General features: G+C 35.5%; 2 protein-coding genes across 4 annotated transcripts; both read right to left on the reverse strand.

Annotated features, from left to right (window-relative positions):
• Positions 1-821: 821 nt before the first annotated feature.
• LOC109065715 lies at positions 822-13,856 on the reverse strand. The gene is made up of 7 exons (XM_042726854.1): positions 13,748-13,856; positions 2,532-4,533; positions 2,293-2,456; positions 1,988-2,208; positions 1,383-1,512; positions 1,109-1,209; positions 822-882 (listed from the first exon to the last, which is right to left on the reverse strand). The coding sequence occupies exons 2-7, from the start codon at positions 4,507-4,509 to the stop codon at positions 822-824; spliced, it is 2,655 nt and encodes an 884-aa protein (XP_042582788.1). The 5' UTR covers positions 4,510-4,533; positions 13,748-13,856.
• A 1,638-nt stretch (positions 13,857-15,494) lies between these two features.
• LOC109049017 lies at positions 15,495-21,596 on the reverse strand. Of its 3 annotated transcripts, none has more exons than XM_042728713.1 (7): positions 21,480-21,596; positions 18,593-20,585; positions 18,337-18,500; positions 17,942-18,162; positions 16,401-16,530; positions 16,081-16,181; positions 15,495-15,986 (listed from the first exon to the last, which is right to left on the reverse strand). In XM_042728713.1, the coding sequence occupies exons 2-7, from the start codon at positions 20,562-20,564 to the stop codon at positions 15,848-15,850; spliced, it is 2,727 nt and encodes a 908-aa protein (XP_042584647.1). In that variant the 5' UTR covers positions 20,565-20,585; positions 21,480-21,596; the 3' UTR covers positions 15,495-15,847. The 3 variants fall into 3 exon arrangements, with proteins under 3 accessions (XP_042584647.1, XP_042584646.1, XP_042584648.1); XM_042728712.1 differs by having other exon boundaries at positions 21,430-21,575; XM_042728714.1 differs by having other exon boundaries at positions 21,442-21,552.
• Positions 21,597-22,275: the final 679 nt, after the last annotated feature.

Genomic DNA, 22,275 nt, shown 5'->3' on the forward strand with positions numbered 1-22,275 from the left:
AACACGCGATGTACTGTTTCCTTCTTATTCCGAGATCACCACAGCCACCCGATTCAGTCCGTATCCAGTTCAGATGGTGGATTAGCACCTAGAGACGACCTTGACTGCCCTGAATGTCAGTGGAGACCAGAACAACTAGATGAGCCCCAGAGACAGATCCCCAGTGAAGACCTCATCACCTAGGCTGCCATCGGGACAAGACAACGGGAACCAGATGAGTCCTCTACACAATCTGACTGATATTGTCGACTTGATTGGACAGATACTCTATAAACTGAACTGAGCTGGATGATGACATCAGTGAATTCAATGATGAACTGCCTTTAACTGAAAATTGAGTGTTTACTCTTGTCCTTTTAATTATTGACACACTATTTTCCTATTTGATACTGTAAAGCTGCTTTGACACAATCTGTATTGTTAAAAGCGCTATATAAATAAAGGTGACTTGATTTGAAAGGTGATGTGACAAGTTTAAATTAAGGTGTAGGTTCAGGCAATTTTTATTTATTTTCTTCTCCCAAACACTAAACGGCAACACCACCACACTGGACTGAAAAGTTTTAATAATCCATGAGGTCAACTGCATGCAATTACAAAATATTTTAAATTGAATATGTATACTTTTGTTTTGTTGAAACATTAAGTCAACAAATAACATAAAAGCTTTGTGTCAGTGTACAATTTTTGCTCAGCCACTGTTGAAGTTAGTAGTGCCAGAAAAACAACATTTTATCTCAGATTTGCATTCATGATGCTGAGTTGATATCCATAATGACACTTTATATGGTTGTTGTTATTGGTGAGTGCAAAATTACATTTTATGTTAGATTTAGGTTTGTGAATAATTCTTTATTTTTGATTTTTACAGCATCATCTTTACTGTGAGAGAACGGCACACAAATAACAAAATTATTATGCAATAAAGTCTTAGTTAAAACTCAGCTTTTCATAAAACTCTATGCAACTTCTCTCCTTCTGGATGTTGATCAAAATTGATTGTTACTTTACTTATACTCTGCCTTGCATTGTAAATGTTTTACCAGCTTGAATTGTGCATTATTTTCCTATATTTCAACAATCCATTGTCAGTATTCCTGTAACTCACTAATGCTCGTGTAGGTTGCGTATAAATCGCAGCAGGCCCAGTGTGTTCTCAGGATAGGGTTTCTTCTTACCGTCCAGTTTCTGGACAAGCTCGGATGGCAACTGGGAAAACAGTATTTTGACAATGAACAATGAAAATAATTACTTTCCACAATAATAATAAAATATTTAAGCTGCAATATATTAAGTTCAACTATATTATGTACTAAGTACTACATTAAGTATTAAGTACTACTAAGTACTTACTACAGCACTTAAACTAATATAATACTTACTTTATTTTTCCATTCAGAAAAGCTTTTCCCCTCTGTGTATTTTGCAATGGCATTAAGCAGCTCCTCATCTGCATTACGACAGTTTTCAGCCTCTTTCTCGCTTCCCAATATTTTCAGATACCACACTCTCCTGTTTTCAGAAACATTTTACAATCAGTTGACAGGTATATTGTCTCTTCTATTGTCTCTTATGGTGTCCTTGTGACACCATCCTTGTTAAAAGCAACATACAAATAAATTGTGATTGAAAACATAGACTCTTTTGGGGCTTAAAAGGAATATACTGGGGTCAATGGTTAATGGCTCATAGACACTCTGGACATTCATTCAAGTTTTCAATTAATTGGAATACTATCGGAAGAGAACTGAACTGAGTTGGAAGATGATATCACTGAACCAACAATGAACTGACTTTAACTGAAATATTGACTTTACTATTGTTCTCTTTTTAGTGCAGCTTCACAGCAGAATTTAATTTTGCATTATTGACACACTGTTGACACTAAAGCTGCTTTGACACAATCTGTATTGTATAAAGCGCTTTATAAATAAAGGTGACTTGACTTTTATTTCACCTGTCAAATGTCATCAAAATCATATTTTACCTTTCATCAGTCCAGAAGAAGGGGTGTGCGAGGGTTTGCTCCACAGTCGGTCTCTCGTTTGCATTTTCATTAATCATCCATTCAACAAGATCCTTCGCTACATCATCATCCAGATGCTCCAGTGAGTATCTTCCTCGTGAAATGTTGTACTCACAATCCACATCTTCACCAAATGGATGTTGTCCTCCAGAGAGAATGTAGTAGACTAACATCCCAGCAACCTTCAAACAAGTTACAGTGTTACCATGATTTCAGAATGTTCACTAAGGAAACTTTTAGCTAAATTATAAATATTGAAACCCCACCTGAATGTCGGAGCTCCTCTTGTAATTAGTGTTGACCTTATCTTTTATGGTCTCTTTTGCCTTCCAACATCTAGTTCCAGCAATGCTTGTTCGTAAAGTGGTTTCACTCTGTTTGAATCGGCGACTTATTCCAAAATCAGCCAATCTGGCTTTCCCTTTTATGTCTGTAACAAACAGAAATTTCTAATTAAAGAAAAGATGGATTCTAATTATTTTAATTGCATTAGTTTAGCTCATACCAATCAGGACATTCTGGGGTTTGATGTCTCGATGGACCACTCTGCTCTGCTGATTGTGTAAAACCTGTAAGCTGCAGAGAACTTCCTTCACCAGCTTCTTCAGGATCAAAGATCTCTCAGCGCTGTCATCTGGTAAATGATCTTGGATATATTCATCCAGCGTGTACTCACAAAGTTGAAGAACAAGGTATCCGAAATTGTCATCTTCAGCAAAGTCCACATATCGCACGATGGAGGGATCATCAAGTTCTGGAAGCCGTAGAAATTGCTCCTCATTTTTGAGGACTTGGTAATTAAACCTAATCATTCGTTTCACAGCCACCTCAGTGCCGTCATCCCTCAAACCAAGGAAAACTTGTGTTCCATCACTTCCATTAGCAATCAGAAATTCAGGATCAAGAACAAGAGTAAGACCTGGCAGTCTATTTGTTCTGCTAGTATCAATGTTAGCTAGCTTCTCAATCTTGGACCTCCAACGATGGCTTGTTTGATGCCACCTTCTTGAGATATTTGGGTTCTCAAGTGTGAGTGGCTGCACACTTGAATTTGATTCCTCAATGGATGTCTCTACAGGGTCCTCTTTATCTTGCTGCTCACTTTCTTGTGATTCCACCTCTTGCTGGATTTTTTTCTTCTTCCTCTTCTTTTTCTTCTTCCTGCTTGTTGATAGAGCTGCAGTCTCCTCACATAAACTATCCACTGCACTCAAACCTGCTGGATGTCTCAGTGATTCATCCAACTTATGCAGCTTTCTTTTCATGACTTCATCCATCTCTATCTCTGCAGTGTTGAGTATCATCTCTGGGATGGGTGACAATCCACACAGGGCTACAGGTTCCGGAGCAATATCATTTATACAGGCAAACAGTCCATAGGTCCAAACTCCAATCAGACTTGAATAATCAGGACGTGTGAGAGGCAATAGACTTTTGCACAACTTCCCATATACAGAATGATTGAGTCCCAGTTTCTGTTGAGACGTCTTCTGCATCATAACATTGAGTATCTTTAGTATCAGATGATTGACTCTTTCTCCTTGTGGATTTCCTGAGTGCTGAAGACTGTTTGTTAGAATTGAAACAAGATCACTGAATACCTGAGGAAAGATGCTTTTGCTGATACATAAAGCAACATTTAAGCAGTTTAGTGGATTCAGGCAGTAATTCTGAGGGATTTTTGGGAAGCGTTTGATGACTCCCTCAATGTATCTATCTGTGCTTTTTGTATCTTTTAACCACTTGATGGCGCTCTGATGATACTGCTCCACACCTTGACCAATGACACCATAATACACCTCAAACAAAATAATATGATTGAAAGGATCCTCTTGAAAGAAATGTTTGTTATAGATTCTGTAAACTTCTGTTTGATTTTTTGTTCGTACAGCACAAGAAAGAGAAAAAAATAGATGTACTTTCTCAAATACTTCACCCTGTGAAGATAACTGATTAATCATTCGCTCCACCTTTTTATCAAGCTCTGGATTCACCCCATAGTTGCTGTCAGGTGAAGCTCCAGCCTCTATAAGTGCTTTCACAATGTCTTCACGGTCACGATCAACCGCACATTGCAATGGACTTAAAATTTGTAACCCATGTCCATTTGGGTTAGCTTTTGCTGCAAGTAATCTTTTCACAATACTCAGTGGAACCCCAGTTGTAAATGCAGCATAATGTAGAGGAGTTCGTCCATTTGTTGATGGTTTGTTTGGATCAGCTGACTCTTCAAGTAGATAAGAGCAGATTACTTCATTAAAGCATAAAACTGCAGCAGTTAATGGCGTAACATCATCATTCCAGTCTTCAGAAGGGTACAGTCCATTAACATCTTTTCCTCTTAATAATCTCCGAAGTCTCTGCTCCTTGTTGTCTATGATGCATTGTATTAGAGCGTCTGTTTTTCTTTGTACTGCTGGAATTGGAATTGGAATTGGAATTTGAAGTGGATGTGAAAATGGCATTGGGATCTGGAATTCCATGGATCTTCAAATGTTTATTACAATCTGTGGAGGGATGTTGAACAATATTGCCATTATGGACAATCACCGCTGAATAGAACGCAATGAGCAATCCAGTCATTATATAGATCAGTGGAATCCCCAAAGTGTAGACACAATGTAAATAAGCGATTCATTGTGCAATGTAGACTTGGTGAGATCGCGATGAACTGAAGCAAGTGCTTTTTAGAAATTTTTAAGCCTCAAAGTTAACTCTCCTGAAGTAAATAAAGTAAAATAAAAAATTACAGAGCCTCGCTCTTTCTCCCTGGTTTTACCTAGTTTCACCTATTCATACAATACAATATGCAAATGTAGTATTCATCGCCATAACCACTCATAAATACTAGAATATGTATAACAACAACATTTATTGCCATCTCTTCATTGAAGAGCCTTTAAAGGGGTAATATGATGCTGCTAAAAAGAACATTATTTTGTGTATTTGGTGTAATGAAATGTATTTATGCGGTTTAAGGTTAAAAAACACATTATTTTCCACATACTGTACATTATTGTTTCTCCTCTATATATTTATATATATTTAGTCATTTACAGCGACTTACAAATGAGGACAATGGAAGCAATCAAAAACAACAAAAGAGCAATGATATATAAGTGCTATAACAAGTCTCAGTTTTTTTTAAAGAGATACTTGTAGATGGGGCTTTTAAATAATATAATTAAAAAGAAAACAGATAGAATCGAAAAAGAATAGAGCAAGCTAGTGTTAGAGGTCTTATAATTGTATAATAAATTAAAAGAAAATAGATAGAATACAAAAAGATTAGAAAGGTAGTTAGATTTTTTTTTTTTTAAAGAATAGAATTAGAATAGTGAGTGCGATAGTTAGAGGGTTAAATAAAGATGGAAGAGATGTGTTTTAAGCCGATTCTTGAAGACGGCTAAGGACTTCAGGAGGGAACATTTAATATAAAAGTCCGTAAAAGTGACTTTGTGCTTCTTTGGGATGGCACAATCAAGCGACGTTCACTTGCAGAACACAAACTTCTAGAGGGCACATAAGTCTGAAGTAATGAATTTAGGTAAAGGGGTGAAGAGCCGGTGGTGGTTTTGTATGCAAACATCAATGCCTTGAATTTTATGCGAGCAGCTATTGGTAGCCAGTGCAAATTGATAAACAGAGGTGTGACGTGTTTCTTTTCGGCTCATTAAAAATTAATCTTGCTGCCGCGTTCTGGATTAATTGTAAAGGTTTGATAGAACTGGCTGGAAGACCTGCCAAGAGAGCGTTGCAATAGTCCAGCCGGGACAGAACAAAAGCTTGAACAAGGAGTTGTGCAGCCTGTTCGGAAAGAAAGGGCCTGATCTTCTTAATGTTGAATAAAGCAAATCTGCAGTACAGGACAGTTTTAGCAATGTGGTCTGAGAAAGTTAGCTGATCATCAATCATAACTCCAAGGTTTCTGGCTGTTTTTGAAGGAGTTATGGTTGATGTGCCTAAATTGATGGTGAAATTGTGATGAAATGATGGGTTTGCTGGAACCACAAGCAGTTCTGTCTTGGCAAGGTTGAGTTGAAGGTGATGGTCCTTCATCCAGCAAGAAATCTCCGTTAGACAAGCTGAGATGCGAGCAGTTACCGATGGATCATCAGGATGGAATGAGAGGTAGAGTTGTGTCATCAGCATAGCAATGGTATGAAAAGCCATGTTTCTGAATGACAGAACCTAATGATGCCATGTAGACAGAGAAGAGAAGTGGTCCAAGAACTGAGCCCTGAGGCACCCCAGTAGTTAGATGTTGCAACTTGGACACCTCACCTCTCCAAGATACTTTGAAGGACCTATCTGATAGGTAAGACTCAAACCACTGGAGTGCAGTTTCTGAGATGCCCTTTGCCAATAGTCCACTTCGCAGTCCACTTACGGTCGAATGGAACGCTTATTGTGTAATGGTATGAAGTTTGTTTGAGGTTTTAAGTTTGGTTTTAGGTTTGTATTTGGATATTAGAAAGTTAAATAAATTCTTAGTGGATGAGTAACTGCAGGGCCGCTGCTGGCCAAATCGCTGCCCTAAGCAGGATTGTATTGTTGTGCCCCCTTCCTCAAATATTATGAAGAAAAAAAAATAAAAAAAAAAACACTAAAGGGGTCAAAATAGAACTTCAGTAAAATAAAAAAGTCAATAGATAAATAAATAAATAAATTGTATTATTTACAAATTGTAATTGTAGCTCTCAAAGTTTTCGTATGTATGTGTATTTATTTATTAATTTGTTTGTTTTATTTTTTTTTTTGGAGGATTCAGAAATCATGCAAAAGAAAACTAAGCAGTTTATTTTTGTAAGGGTTGTGATGTCCACATGTTTTTCGTTGAAGAAATTATAGGGGCTGTGTCATCTATAGCAAAAAGGTGTCCAAAAATGAAAGATTAAGTGAATATTTGAATTAAATGTTTGGCCAGTAGCAGCAGTGTAGCAGCAGCATTTACCCTTTGCAGGCATTTGTGTTCATTTTTTATTAGCCCACATTATGTATTTTAACAGGGTTATTAAACAATCATTATTGCCTCATTGTTCTTATCTAATGTATTTTAAGTCATTTTAAAGGCTATTGATGGCTTAGGTCTGTTTTTATAACCAAAATAAATTATTATCTTAATACTTCTTTGTAAATTATTAAATTTGTAAATTATTAACTTAGTAAATTATCCCTAATTTTCGTAAGGGAACATGGAATATTAGAGAACAGAGAATATTAGATGCGTTGGTGGTGGTGAAATTATTTCCGATATTAAAACACGTTATTAACGTCAACAGCCAAAAAAGTTTCACAGGAATGTGCCTGGAAGTGATGCACAGGCTTCGTTTTCACCTTTAACAAATTATTTACAATTTATTTTAATAAATATAAAAAAATGTATGAGGTGTGCATTCCTCCTCAAATGCTATTGAGCTTTAACATTCCAAAACATTCAAAAAAGTAGCAGAATTTACATATGATTTACAGTTTATTTTAATAAATATCAAAAAATGTAAAAGGTGTGCATTATAGTTGACACCTAGATGAACAGTTTACAGTTGTTTTTATGACTGTAAGTCATTCTCCTCAAATGCTATTGACGTTAGAAAAAAAGTGTATTCCAATATCGCATGCAACTTTAGAGACGGTCCCTAAATTTGCCAAAATATCGAACGACCAACGTCAAGCCAACTTTACGCCAGTTTTTGACTTTATTTTGTTTTCTTTTCTCTGCGCTGGATTGCTGATTTCTTTTCAACGGGCATAGATGTCCATCCATCAATTATGAGGATTCAACACAAACATTAGGAGCAAGCGGTTGCGAGCGCGGATGGGGGAATGGGGCTGCGCGGTGGGATTTTTTTTTTATTTTTTTTTTTTTTTATTTTTTTTGATTGGTTTGGTTGGTGCTGAATTTGGTTGCCTACGCAAACTAGAACGTAGAACTGAACACACATCGCATTTTTTTTTTAATCCTCCACGATATGTTGCAATCACTGATCTATAATATAGATCAGTGGTTGCAATGCATAAAGGCTCTAGCAGCAGCGAGCTAGCGCTTAGGCCAGTTACGTCTGCAAAGTACATGTGAAAGGATAAAACTATTAATTGTTTCCCATCGGAACATTTTGTACAGTTAACAAAACAAGAGCAATTTGTACACCAAGGTCTTTGAAAGATATAAAGACAAACTCTTATAACGCTCACTTTAATTTAAATAAGAAATATTGTAAACAAGATATGTGTGGTTATTAATAATAAGTGGTTATTATTATTACTATTAATAAATATATTAATAAAAGAAAAACTATTAAAAATTATTATTCCATAATCCAGTGGTTATGCAGTAGGCTGATTTATTGTAATGTTCGTTGTTTTCACAGAAGTATGACACCAAAAAGTCCACGCTATTAAACTTCATGGTGTTTATGTCTTTGTTACTGTTTTCATATGAACATTTTTATATTTGTTTTAGTAACAAAACTATAATATAAAACATGGTATTGAAATTCAACAATTAAGACAAAGCTGGCAAAGAACGAGTTTGAAAAACTGACTTTTAATAAATTAATTTATAACACAAAGTTTTATTACACAACTTTAATGGGTGTGTCTTGTTACAGATTAGACAAACATTTTGACGGAGGTTTAAGCCACATAACTTTAAGCCAGTAGAACACATACTATTGAAAATTAAATCAATACATGATTTAGTTTAAAATAAATAAAATATTCTATCTCAGTTTCAAAGCCTGTGTCTTGTTACAGACTTCTTAAAGAACATTTTGCAGTTTTCATTTTCAAAAGAGCTGCAGAAGTCACGCTATTGAGATTCAAAAATTGCTTGGGAAGCCTCCCATAGACTCTCCAATATTACTGCCCCCTAGAGGAAGATACTGCAGTAGTTTTGACTGAGTTTGACATTCAAACCTTTAATAAATTAATCTAAAATGCATAAAGTCTTGTTAATTGGGCCTAAAGGAGCATTACTATCCAGGTTTTACTCTCATTTATGACACTGGACCACAAAAACAGTCTTAAGTTGCTGGGGTATATTTTTAGCAAAAGCCAAAAAACAACAACAACAACAACAACAACAAAATTTGTATTGTTTTTTAGTACAAATATCTAAAAATTCTTAAATCAAGATGCATTTACATATTAAGTAAAGATCATGTTCCATGAAGATATTTTGTAAATTTCCTATCGTAAATATATCAAAACCTAATTTTTGATTAGTAATATGCATTGCTAAGAACTTCATTTGGACAACAATTTCAAGAAATTGACCCTTATGGTCACATTTGTAAATCAGGATACATACTGAATTAAATTCACATCTGTTAATAAATTACTTTAAAATGAATAGCCTACTACAGTCTTCTATTTCAACTTCAAAAGGTGTGTCTTGTTTCTGATTCTTAAATGAACATTTAAATTCTGGTTTTACTCTCATATGTAATTCAGGACACATGCTATTGAATGAAATTCAAATTTGTTAATAAATTTATTTAAAGGTATGCAGTTTTTTTTTCATAACTTCAAAAGCTGTGTCTTATTACTGGTTTCTAGAAAAATATTTTAATGTTTTAATCACATAAATATGAGAGAAAACATTCAATTGAAACTAATCAGCCAATTAAATTGTTTATTAAGCTGATTAACCAGTACATCAATTAGTTAAAAATGAAATTTTCACGCTAATTTTCAAAGGGTCCATTTTGTTTCTTTAAAAACACTTTGTTTTGTAAGAGGGATCACACAAAATGCATGTTATTTTTGTATCAAATATGTATACATATAGTTCACAAGACAAAACAATAGCTAAATTATATCATAAGCTTCAGAAGAAACCTAGATGTTTCCCAGAAGTCAAGATTATTACATTAGTATAATTTACCCAAAGAGTTTGTGAGACCTGGAGAGTTTTTCTGAAGAATAGTGGACAGTTTAACTGCTCAGGACAAATAAGGCACTCATGAACAGCTATTTAAAAAAAAAAAAAAAAAAAAGAATTAAATGGAATTGTTTAATTTAATTCAGTTGTCACAGTCAACAGGAAGGGACCCAAATGCAGAGCGAGTGAAACAAGATTTATTGAAAACACACAAGTTCACAGCAGGAACAATCTTGGGACAGCTCCAACCTGCAGGGAGAGATCAATGCCCTGAGAGGTAGACAGTCTGGGGTACAGTCTCAGTCATTGGTCATCCGGGTGGAAGGATGGGGAGAAAACCAGAGCAGAGAACATTAGTGTATGCAAGCAGAGTGAAGGAGCTCAAAGCAGGCAGTAACAGAGATTCGGTTCTCAGCACCAGGCCTGGTTGGCAGGCCGCCTTGGGGAACCAACAGGCAGGGAGTCTCAGGCTGGTGGAGCAGGACTGGAGGGAACACACAGCACAAACACACACACGAATACACAACAAGGCACCACACAACAACACTACTCACCACAACTCACAGAGAAACAACATGTAAAAGGGGCGGGAGGGGGGGTTAAATAAAATAAAAAGTAAAGCAAAACTAAACAAAAACAAATGTAATGGAAATATCCAAGTTGACAAAACAAGGCCTAAACAAGAGGGCGTGACCAAGGGAAACAAGGAGGTGGCACCACAGGAACACATGGCAGGCATAAACAAAGACAAAGCAATGTGTGAAGACACAAGACAAACAAAGAAACATTAAACAAAGACAACACAGACAAAGCTGCCAGGGCAGAGCCCTGACATCAATAGCATGTGTCCTGAATTACATGTTAGAGTAAAACCTGAACTGAAATGTTCATTTAGGAATCAGAAACAAGACACGCCCTTTGAAGTTGAAATAGAAGACTGTATTGATTTTAAATTAATTTATTAAAGGTTTGAATGTCAAACTCAGTCAAAGCAACTGTAGTATCTTTTTCTAGGGGACAGTGATACTGGAGACTCTTTGGAAGGTTTTGCAAGCTATTCTTGAATGTCAATAGCGTGACTTCTCCATCTCTTTTGACAATGAAAACTACTGTAAAATGTTCTTTGAGAAATCTGTAACAATACACAGCCTTTGAAGCTGAGGTAGAAAATTTTATTTATTTTACACTAAATTATGTATTGGTTTAATTGTCTATAATATGTGTACTATTATAGTTCTGTGGCTAAAACCACCATCAAAATGTTCTTCTAGGAATCAGTAACAAGACACACCCTTTGGATTTGAGAAAGAAAACTGCATGCATTTTAAATTCATTTATTAGCAGATTTGAATTTAATTCAATAGCATGTATCCTGAATTACAAATGAGAGTAAAACTTGCATGGAAATGCTCTTATAGGCCCAATTAACAAGACACACCTTTTGAAGTTTAGATGGAAAACTGTATGCATTTTAAATTCATTTATAAAGTTTGAATGTCAAACTTAGTCTTGCAAATGCAACATATTCCTCTAGGGGGCGGTGTACTGCATAATCTATGAAAGGCTTTGTGAGCTTTTTGCTCAATCCTTACATTTCAATAGCTTTTGGTGTGTTGCAGTTTGTTTCAGATAATTTGTGTGTAAATGTTGTTTCGTGAACCAGTAACACGGCACAGCCTTTAGAATTGGGACAGAAGAGCGTATTTATTAGAAATGAATAGATGTATTTGTTGCCATTTCAATATCGTGCATTGTGTAAATGTTGTTCTATCAACCAGTAACAAGACTGTGTATTTTTCTTAATATCAAACTCAGTTGAAGCAACTGCAAGGTATTCCTTTATGGGGCGGTCTACTGCACACTCTTTGGGAAGCTTTCAGAGCTCTTTCTGTTTTTACAATTCAATAGCTTTTGTTGTAACACTTTTGTGAATAAAACCAACATATAAATGTCATTATAGGAAACCATTACAAGACACACCCCATAAAGCTAAAATAAAAGTGTATTTGTATTTTTTATTAATTGATGTATGTGTTTACGTTTCAATAGCATGTGGTGTGCTATAGTTCCAAATGATGTCTAACTGTTCTTCTATGAACCAGCAACAATACACAGACTTTGAAGATGAGATAAAATGCTGTATGTTTAAAAAATGATGTCAATAGGTTTGAATTAGATTCAATAGCGTGTATCAGAATTTTCTCATGAAAGTAAAAGATACATAGAAATATGGTTCTATGAACCAGCAACAAGACACACCCTTTGAGGTTTAAATGTCAGACTCTATGTATTTTAAATTAATTTATTCACATTTCTGAATTTTAAACTGGGTCAAAACAACTGCAATGTGTTCCTCTAGGGGGCGGTGTACGGCACATCTTAATAAGCTTTTTTTCAAGACACACCCTAAGAAATTGAGATAGAAGAGTACATTTATAGGAAATTAATTGATGTCTTTGTTCACATTTTAATATCATGTGTTGTCTTATAGTTCTGTGAATAAAACCAACATCTACATGTTTGTTTAGGAACCACTAACAAGACACGCCCTTTGAAGTTAAGATAGAAGAGCATAATTACTTTACATTGATGTATATGTATTATGTATTTGTTGACATTTCAATATCATGTGCTGGGTTATAGTTTTGTGAATAAAACCAACATTTAAATGTTCGTCTATGAACCAGTAACAAGACACAAGCTTTGAAGTTGAGATGGAATACTGTATGTTTTAAAAATGATGGTGTTAATAGAATCAACTTTTAATTCAATAGTGTGCGTCCTGATTTGCATATGATAGTAAAAATGGCTGTAAATATTGTTCTTTGAACAAGTAACAAGACACACCTCTTGAAGTTTAGATATCCAATTGTGTGCATTCTAAATTCATTTATTTAAACTTCTGAATGTCAGACTTGGTCAAGACAAGTGCAATATCTTGACAAGTGCACAATCTTTGTAATGCTTTGCAAGCGTTGTCTCAATCGTTCCATTTCAATAGCTTTTGATGGGCTATAGTTCTGTGAATAAAACCAACATCTAAATGTACTTTTATGAACCAGTAATAAGACACATCCCTTAGATCTGAGATTTACTTTTTAGACATTTCACAAGTGTAGCTTTTAGATGAAATAATTGTGCTTTTTGCTCTTGGTTTTGCACTTTGCAGACGATCCCTGTCCGGTCCCTTTTACATTATAAGGTCAAGATCAAACGTCGAACCAACTTTATATCGGTACCTTAAGTGTGTAATGTTCATGCACTCAACTGTTGCAGCTTTAATTACGTAACTGACTCCGATTATGAATGACAAGTAACCTTATATAATTCATACCCTACATGGTTGAGTACATGAGTGCATAGTGTAACTGTATAGTGCGTCATTTGGGACGCAGCTTAAATCTCTCACTGTACTATTCTGAGTCTCTACACTGTGTTATTCTTGTTATGGTGGTGCTCAGGAAACATTGCTTGCACATTACATCTTCACTTCATTACAGCACCCTCTCTAATTTAACAAGCACCCTCCGTTATTCTGGACGGGCCTGCATCTGACCTCCTCATTTAATCAGATATTAGCTATTTGTCAAATATTATCATCAACTAGCCCCTAACATATTATTCTGGCCATCTCTGTGTTATATTTTCAAGAGTGAGTGGTCAGATATGCGTTATGTGAATGTTCCGTTAAGTCGTGTAGCCTACTATAAATTAAAACACATCTATTCCGTAGAGCTAAACAAACGGGGGAAAAAAAGAATCAAGTATTATTAAAAAAACAAGTAGCCTATAACAACAGCGAAGAAAAATAATAATACTTACGCGCAACTGTTTCTTACCTTTTGCGGGCAATGACTTCACAGCTCCTCAGATATGGGTGAAAATGAAACCACTTCTTCTTGTTGTTGATACAGTATGAGGCTCATCGAAGGCTTATTGCTGCCATCCGCAGTTCATCTGAAGAACTCCGCTTAATGGGATACACACTACAGTATTGCCAAAAGTATGGAACCTTTTCACAAGCAACGGTCATCAGCATTACAAATCCTCGAAAATTTTTCATATTTGTATTTTTTCAAATATATGTAAATTTATAACACTATTCTTTGCATTAGGCTATATCACATCTGCGTCAAATTACAAAAAAAAAAAACCTTGGTTAACTGATGCGAGGGTGTTTCTAATGCTGCGTCAATGGGAGGGATGGTAAATTTGACTTCGCTCTCTCTTCTGACTGCCGTTATCAGTCTCTCTCAATTTTTTCCCTTTTATTCAAAGTCAAATGGGAATGCAAAAAATATATATTTGTGGTACTCTCCCATTCACTGCTCTTCAAGTTAACCCAACTATGACGACTTCCGCTGCTGAGAAACCCTTAAATGTGAAAAGGGTCCAATGGGACACCCCCTTCTAATGAACAGGTTTGACTACTTTAGTAATTCCCATGAGTACAATGCAAATCTTAATGTTTAAGCATATAATGATATTCTAGGGGACTGTGTGCTTCTAATTTTATAGCAAAAGTGTGGACAGGACACTTTCTATTCTAACATGACAGTGCCTCTGCGTATAAGGCAAGGTTCAAAAAGAAATTATTGATTGAGTCAGTATGGAAGAACTTGGCTGGTCTGCAGAAACCCAGCTGAACACCTCTGCTGTGACTTTAAATGCAGACCTTGAGCCAAAAACTCATCACCAAACACCAATGACTTGTACATATAGAGTCATTTTAGACACTTCCAAAACTGTTAAAAGAGAGATGGAAATACATCTCCATCTTTGTTGCCACAGTTTTGGAAGTGTCTTAAAGAAGGGGGTGTCCCCATACTTTTATACTGTATGCACAAGTCATTGGTGTTTGGTGAAGAGTTTTTGGCTCAAGGTCTGCACTGAAAGTCACGTCATGTTAGAATAGAAAAGGGTCCTGTCCAAACTGTTGCTATAAAATTAAAAGCACACAATTTCCTAGAATATCATTATATGCTTCAACATTAAGATTTGTATTCATGGAAATTACTAAAATAGTCAAACCAGTTTATTAGAACAGGTTGTCCAAATAATACTGGCAATATAGTCAGTTCGAAGCATAAAGCTAATAACAGGTTTATTGTTTCATAGCATTTAGTGCTAAGAAAGGATTTTGTTCCATTTTTGCAGCCTTGATGAATATAATAATTTTCTTTAAAAATCAGTGGTACAAACTTTTGCTCTGCCCTCATTGGAGTGTACAGAGGGACTTTGATATTGCTGTCTGTTGCCAGAATTACAGCTCACATGGTTTTATAATGTAATGAGAAGGTCAAAATATTTCATTTATGTCAGTTTTGCTTGGATAGGAACAATAACTCTGTGTGTTTGTAAAATGCACATTTGCTAAAGGGCAGGATTGAAACAGGCATCTTGTGAAGAAGGAACAAAAAGAGGAAGTGTATTGTTGATAAAAATGAATATCATATTAATCCTATTTATCTATCTTATTTCTATCTTATACTTATTCACATAAATATTACATTTTTATTTCTATTATACAGTATTTCTATCATAAAAATATAATGACAGTTCTTTATTTACACATAGAGGTTCATGCAGAATCTAAAATGTTTAATATTTTTGAAAGAAAATAGGTCTGATAGTTACATAGTTTTTTTAGTACTGCCACAAGAAAGCTGTGTACCAGATATTTACATATTTTCCACAAGATGACTCAAGCAGTAACTCAAATTACACAAATTACCCTGATTAAATTTGACAATTTTTTTTTTTTTTTTTTTACATATTTTATCATCAATGTTTTTCAATTGTCAGAACCTTGTTTGTAGAGAAGAATGAAGCTTGGCTCATAAAATACAAAGAGTTGTAAGGATCTTAAATCTATCCCTACATTTAAACTCAATCATGAAATGCATTCATGATGCAGAATCAGTGTGCAAATAAAACAATCAGATCTGTGGAGCTGAGCTGAAGAACTTTTTCAGACTCGGTCTGGAGTTCCATCCTTGCTCCTTCGCAAACCTGAACACACTCCCAAACAGATCAGGGAATGAAGCCATCAGGTTGATGCTCTCTGCATCCTCAGGACTATGTGGAGAGAAAAAAAACACCATGGTCTGACACACAATAATACTAAAATGTTCTGGTATAAATACCTTGAATGATATTACATGTCACTCACTAGTGCTCGTGTAGGTTGCGTATAAAACGCAGCAGGCCCAGTGTGTTCTCAGGATAGCCTTTCTTCTTACCATCTAATTTCTGGACAAGCTCAGATAGCAACTGAAAAGAAATATTTTTACAAATACAAATTATTTTTCAAACCTAGATTAATGCATGCCATGCACTCTAATCAACTGATTTATAAAAAAGAAAAAAAATCTGACGTTAAATCAAATTGTTGAAGTTGTTACAATTTTCATAATTCATTATTTAAACATTTCTTAAATATATTTGTATTTACACAGTATGTTTGAATATCTGCATTGAACTTAGACTCACTTTAGTTTTCCATTCAGAAAAGCTTTTCCCCTCTGTGTATTTTTCAACAGTTTGAAGGAGCTCCTCATCAACATTACGACAGTTCTCAGTCTCATTCTGGTTCCCCATTTTTTTTAAATACTCCACTCTCCTGACAGGATTTCAAACACAGTACAATATCATCATCACCAGCTGGAGTGCCCTTGATGTCCATAAGAGGGCACTTCATTCTGACTTCTGCCACTCTCTCAATGACTTCATCCCCCATAATCCTCTGCCCAGTCTCATCAGCACTCATTGTTTGCACCTGTGTCTCATTAGCCTTGTTAGCTCTCCCTATCCACCTTTTCCCTACATCCCATGATGCTTTGTGCAAATTATGGGAGTAGCTTCCATTTATACTGTAAACAACCAGCAAAAGGTTCACTCTATGAACACAATAATAAGCATTTTTAAAAATGAGGTGACTTTTCTTTATACACCCTTCAATCATCGATCTTTAAAAAGAAAATTTAAAAGTGTAAAAGCATTAACAGATTACCTTCCAACATACCATGAAAAACTCCTAAAGATCCTCCTTCTATAAGCAGCAATATTACGGACGTGTTAAATATCATTATAGTAATATATGTCTATATTTCTTAACAATTACATTTTACAGCATCCATGTGAAAACAAACCTGGAAAGAGAAATGAGGATTTGGGGAGAAAAATAAAAGCTTCTTAGTGCATCCCAGGGAATTATTCATGGCTTATATCATAAATGCACAGTATATGTTGTCTTTTTCATTTACCTACAGCGGAATACAAAGGAAGCGTAAAAATAATCAGGAGGAAAATAATGCAGTGGGCTGAAAAGAGCTATTCTATAGATACTGTTGTTATATTACATCACATTAATATACCAAATGTAACGTTTACAGCCCATTTAGTCAAAATGACAGATAAGGATTATTTGTAGCACAGTCTTATGATTTGAAGTGATTTGTTGCAGTCTTTTTGAGTGGAACTTCCCCAAACCGGAAGTGCCTCCATAATTTAAAATGCAGTAGGCTCATTAGGAAAAATGTGGATATAAGCCCGGTTCTCTCTGTCTTTCATTGTTAAGTGTTGTTATAGTGCCTGTACTGCATTTCTAAGCCTAGTATCCTAGTTTTCCTGTGTCTTGGTTCCTGGTCTTGTTATTCTGCCTGTACTCTGGATTACTCTTTTGCCTCAGCCCTGAACTCAGTTGTTGTTTTGGATTGTCTTATAATGTACAACCTTGCCTATTCTTTGACTACAATTGTGGATTACCCCTTCATTAAAACACTGCATTTGGATCCTCATACTTTATGTCTACGTGCAGTTCATGACACATCAGCTGATAATAAAAAAGACTATCTAGATACAATGCAACTTCCCCTTCATTTAAAATAAAATCATAATTTGCAAGTACCATAAGCAGTGATGAACCTTTCTGGTTTCTACCAAAATTACAGATCATGGGTTTAATAAGGTCATGAGTTGTTTGTTAATTTTAGAGTGATAAATGCCATTGTCAAATCAATAGTGCGTTTTACCGTTCATTAGTCCAGAAGAAGGGGTGTGCAAGAGTTTGCTCCACAGTCGGTCTTTTGTCTGGATCTTCATTAATCATCCACTCGATGAGATCCTTCGCTACATCATCATCCAGATGCTCCAGAGAGTATCTTCCTTGCAGAATGTTGACTTCACAAAATGGACCTTTACCAAATGGATGTTGTCCTCCAGAGAGAATGTAGTACAATAACATCCCGGCAACCAAAAAAGGTCATAGTATTATTAGTATAGACTTTTCCCTAACTACATTTTAAATGACTTGCATTTAGGTCAATAAATGAATTTCTAATAATAATCTATGTTTAAGTATAGTTGTAAAAAAAAAAAAAGTGTTATAATAACAAAACTACTGACTTAAAATGAGAGGAGAGACCACCTGAATGTCGGAGCTCCTCTTGTATCCAGTGTTGGCCTCCTCATCTATGGTCTCTTTTGCCTTCCAGCATCTAGTTCCAGCAATGCTTGTTCGTAAAGTGGTTTCACTCTGTTTCAGTCGGCGACTTATGCCAAAATCAGCCAATCTGGCTTTTCCATTTATGTCTGGGAAACAGGGAAAAACCATTGCCATTGTAAAAAAACAAACTTAGTTTTGATCAATTAAATAAACAAGGAAAGTTTGGTTTAGCTCCTACCAATCAGGACATTCTGGGGTTTGATGTCTCGATGGAGTACTTTGGTTTTCTGGTCGTGTAAAACTTGTAAGCTGCAGAGAACTTCCTTCACCAGCTTCTTCAGAATCAAAGATCTCTCAGCGCTGTCATCTGGTAAATGATCTTGGATATATTCCTCCAGTGTGTACTCACAAAGCTGAAGAGCAAGATATCCAAAATGTGCATCCTCTGCGAAGTCCACATATCTCACAATGGAGGAACTTTCAAGCTGTGGAAGTCGCAGAAATTCCTCCTCATTCCTGAGAGCTTTGTAATTAGACTTAATCATTCGTTTCACAGCCACCTCAGTGCCGTCGTCCCTCAAACCAAGGAAAACTTCTGTTCCATCACTTCCTTTAGCGATCTGAAATTCATCACTGAGTACAAGAGTAAGGTTTCCCAGTCTGTATGTTCTGCTAGGATCAATATTAGCTAGCTTCTCAAGCTTAGAACTCCAACGACAGCTAGTCTGAAGCCACCTTCTTGAGATATTTTGGCTCTCAGCAGGTTGTGTGAATGGCTGCACACTTGAATTTGATTCCTCAATGGAAGTCACTTCAGTGCCTGTATGTGGTTCCTCTTTATCTTGCTGCTCACTTTCTTGTGATCCCACCTCTTGCTGGATTTCCTTCTTCTTCTTCTTCTTCTTCTTCTTTTTCCTGCTCTTTTCCTGAGCTGCAGTCTCCTCACATAAACCCTCTCCTGTTCCTGAAGGATGTTTGAGGGATATGTTTAATTTTTGTAGCTTTTTGTTCATAGCTTCATCCTCTATCTCTGCAGCATTAAGTATCCTCTCTGGGACAGGAGACAATCCACACAGTGCTACAAGTTCAGGAGCGATGCAATTTATGCAGGCGAAAAAACTATATGTCCACATTCCAATCAGACTTGAATAATCAGGACGTGTGAGAGGCAGTAGACTATTGCATAACTTCTCATAGATAGAATGATTCAATCTCAGTTTCTGCTCAGATGTCTTCTGCATCATAACATTGAGTATCTTTAGTATCAGATGATTGACTCTTTCTCCTTGTGGATTTCCAGAGTGCTGAAGTCTGTTTGTTAGAATTGACACAAGATCACTGAATACCTGAGGAGAAACACTTTCACTGACACACAAAGCAGCATTTAAGCAGTTCAGTGCAATCGGCCAGTGTTCCTGAGGGATTCTTGAGAATCGTTTGAGGACTCCCTCGATGTATCGGTCTGCACTCTTTGTATCTTTTAACCACTTGATGGCGCTCTGATGATACTGCTCCGCACCTTGACCAATGACGCTGTAGTAGAGCTCAAAATATATCAAATGAACAAAAGGATCCTCTTGAAAGAAATGTTCCTTATAGATACTATAAACTTCCATCTGACTTTTCTTTCGTACAGCACAAGAAAAAGAGAAAGATATATATACTTTCTCAAACACTTCACCCTGTGAAGATAGTCCACAAATCATTTTCTCCACCTTTTTATCAACCTCTGGACTCACCCCATAGTTCTTTTCAGGTGAAGCTCCAGCCTCTATAAGTGCTTTCACAATGTCTTCACGGTCACGATCAACCGCACATTGCAATGGAGTAAAAATGTTTATTTCATTTCCATCTGGGTCAGCTTTTCGTGTAAGTAATCTTTTCACAATACTCAGTGGAACCCCTGTTGTAAATGTAGCATAATCTAAAGGAGCTCGTCCATTTGTTGATGGTTTGTTTGGATCAGCTGACTCTTCAAGTAGATAATTGCAGATTTCTTCATTTCTGCACAAAACTGCTGCAGCTAATGGAGTAACATCATCATTCCAGAGCTCAGAAGGGTACAGTCCATTAATATCTCTGCTTCTTATTAATTTGCGAAGTTTCTTTAACTTGTTGTCTACGATGCATTGTATTAGAGGATCTGTTTTTCTAGGTACTGCTGGAACAGGCACTGGAACTGGAAATTTTACTTGGATCTGGAATGCCATGGATCTTCAAATACTCAACATCTGTTGAGAGATGTTAAACATCTTTACTTATAGCATTATTACTTATTTCCTTCTTTCTTTACATTGTTAATAGACACAGTGTTAATCTTCATTAAGTTTTTTAGTCAGGACTGAAAATGTAACCCTTTGACCCATGTAACCCATGTAATCATGTCATATGTATTCATTTCAGTACATTTTAATCAGACAAAAATGCCACATAATATTGTCAATAAAAATAAAATGTGTGATGATATTGTTTTGACAAAATCAATTTTGAAACATTTAAAACAAGCTATATAATTTTAATAATCCAAAGATTCATAACCATAAAAACCTTAAAACCTGAGCTCCTGAAATAACAGCATATAAGTAAAATGAAGTATTATTATTATACTTTTAAGTGGGCTTTTTGTTTTCATGGAAATGAAACTTACGGACGGGCTGACCAGTCTTGAATAATATTTTCGGTGACTGGTCCTTATTTAACGAGAGGTTTTCACGTAAAGTATAAATAGTAATTATTTATTTATTTATTTATTTTACCATGAAAATGCGTATCACAATGTTTAGAAGAGAAAGAAAAAAGTTTCTCCTGCACGTCTAAACACGCCTGCTAAGCGCATTCAGACCATATCAACGCGCTCATTCATAAAGGCTCAAAGAAAGTTATGCAGGGTCGTTTTACATTAAATAGCCACAAATGTAAATGTGACTGTGTAATATAACTAGTTTGTGCGACTTTGAAATAAATTCAAAATAAAAGTAATTACTGGTAATGATATGTAGCTAACTGCTATTGTTAAACAAGTCTGATTAAATTCTAAAAATAAAAAGTACGGCTTTTCAAACAGTATTAGCCTACCTATTTTATTACCAGAAATCGCAAAAACTTTCCATTCAGTAGAGGCAGACCTGATTTCTTCGTTGTTATTGAAGGCTGTATCCGATAAAAAGCTTCCTGTTCTTACACATTGTGCACGTCATCCACTCCACGCCCTAGAAAAAATGATTGTGTAAGAATGGTGTTTGGCAACTTGCTGCAAAACACAGTCAATGCTACAGTATGCCTAGTTTAATGTGAATTAAATAACATCTTGAAATGAAGTGACAGTATAAGATTGCTCAGCACTGCAATTGTGCTTAAAATGTACTAATTATATATTGACTTAAAATGAATGTCTATAGCCAATTAAATCCTATTTTCTTTACCCAGTAATGTTTATGATGGCATAAATCATTGTCACTTATAATATCAAAATCATGCTCTTTCTGAAAGCCGTGGTGGGTAACTATGGGTCATTATCACTGTAGGGTGTCCTGTACATAAATAACTCATTTGCCATAACTTAACATAAAAATGATGACTATGAAAGGGTGTGTTTATCACTGATATATATATATATATATATATATATATATATATATATATATATATATATATATATATATATATATATATATATATATATATATCCATTTGAAATACGGCATTTGTTTCTAATATAAGAAGCATGTATGAATTGTGTTATGAAACAAAAAGTTTTTTTTTTATTTTTTTTGTGTGTTTTTGTATCTTGATTTGTGTGTATATTGTAACCGGAAATAGCGAATGCTTGTGTTGGAAAGGTCCTTCTCAGACACCGTAGTGATCAGGTGGCCTATCTTGACTCGAGAACGAGAACCGCTCTAACCGACTCGCTGCAGTTCA

The sequence above is a fragment of the Cyprinus carpio genome, chromosome B7 (assembly GCF_018340385.1).
Source record: "Cyprinus carpio isolate SPL01 chromosome B7, ASM1834038v1, whole genome shotgun sequence".
Taxonomy (NCBI): Eukaryota; Metazoa; Chordata; class Actinopteri; order Cypriniformes; family Cyprinidae; genus Cyprinus; species Cyprinus carpio.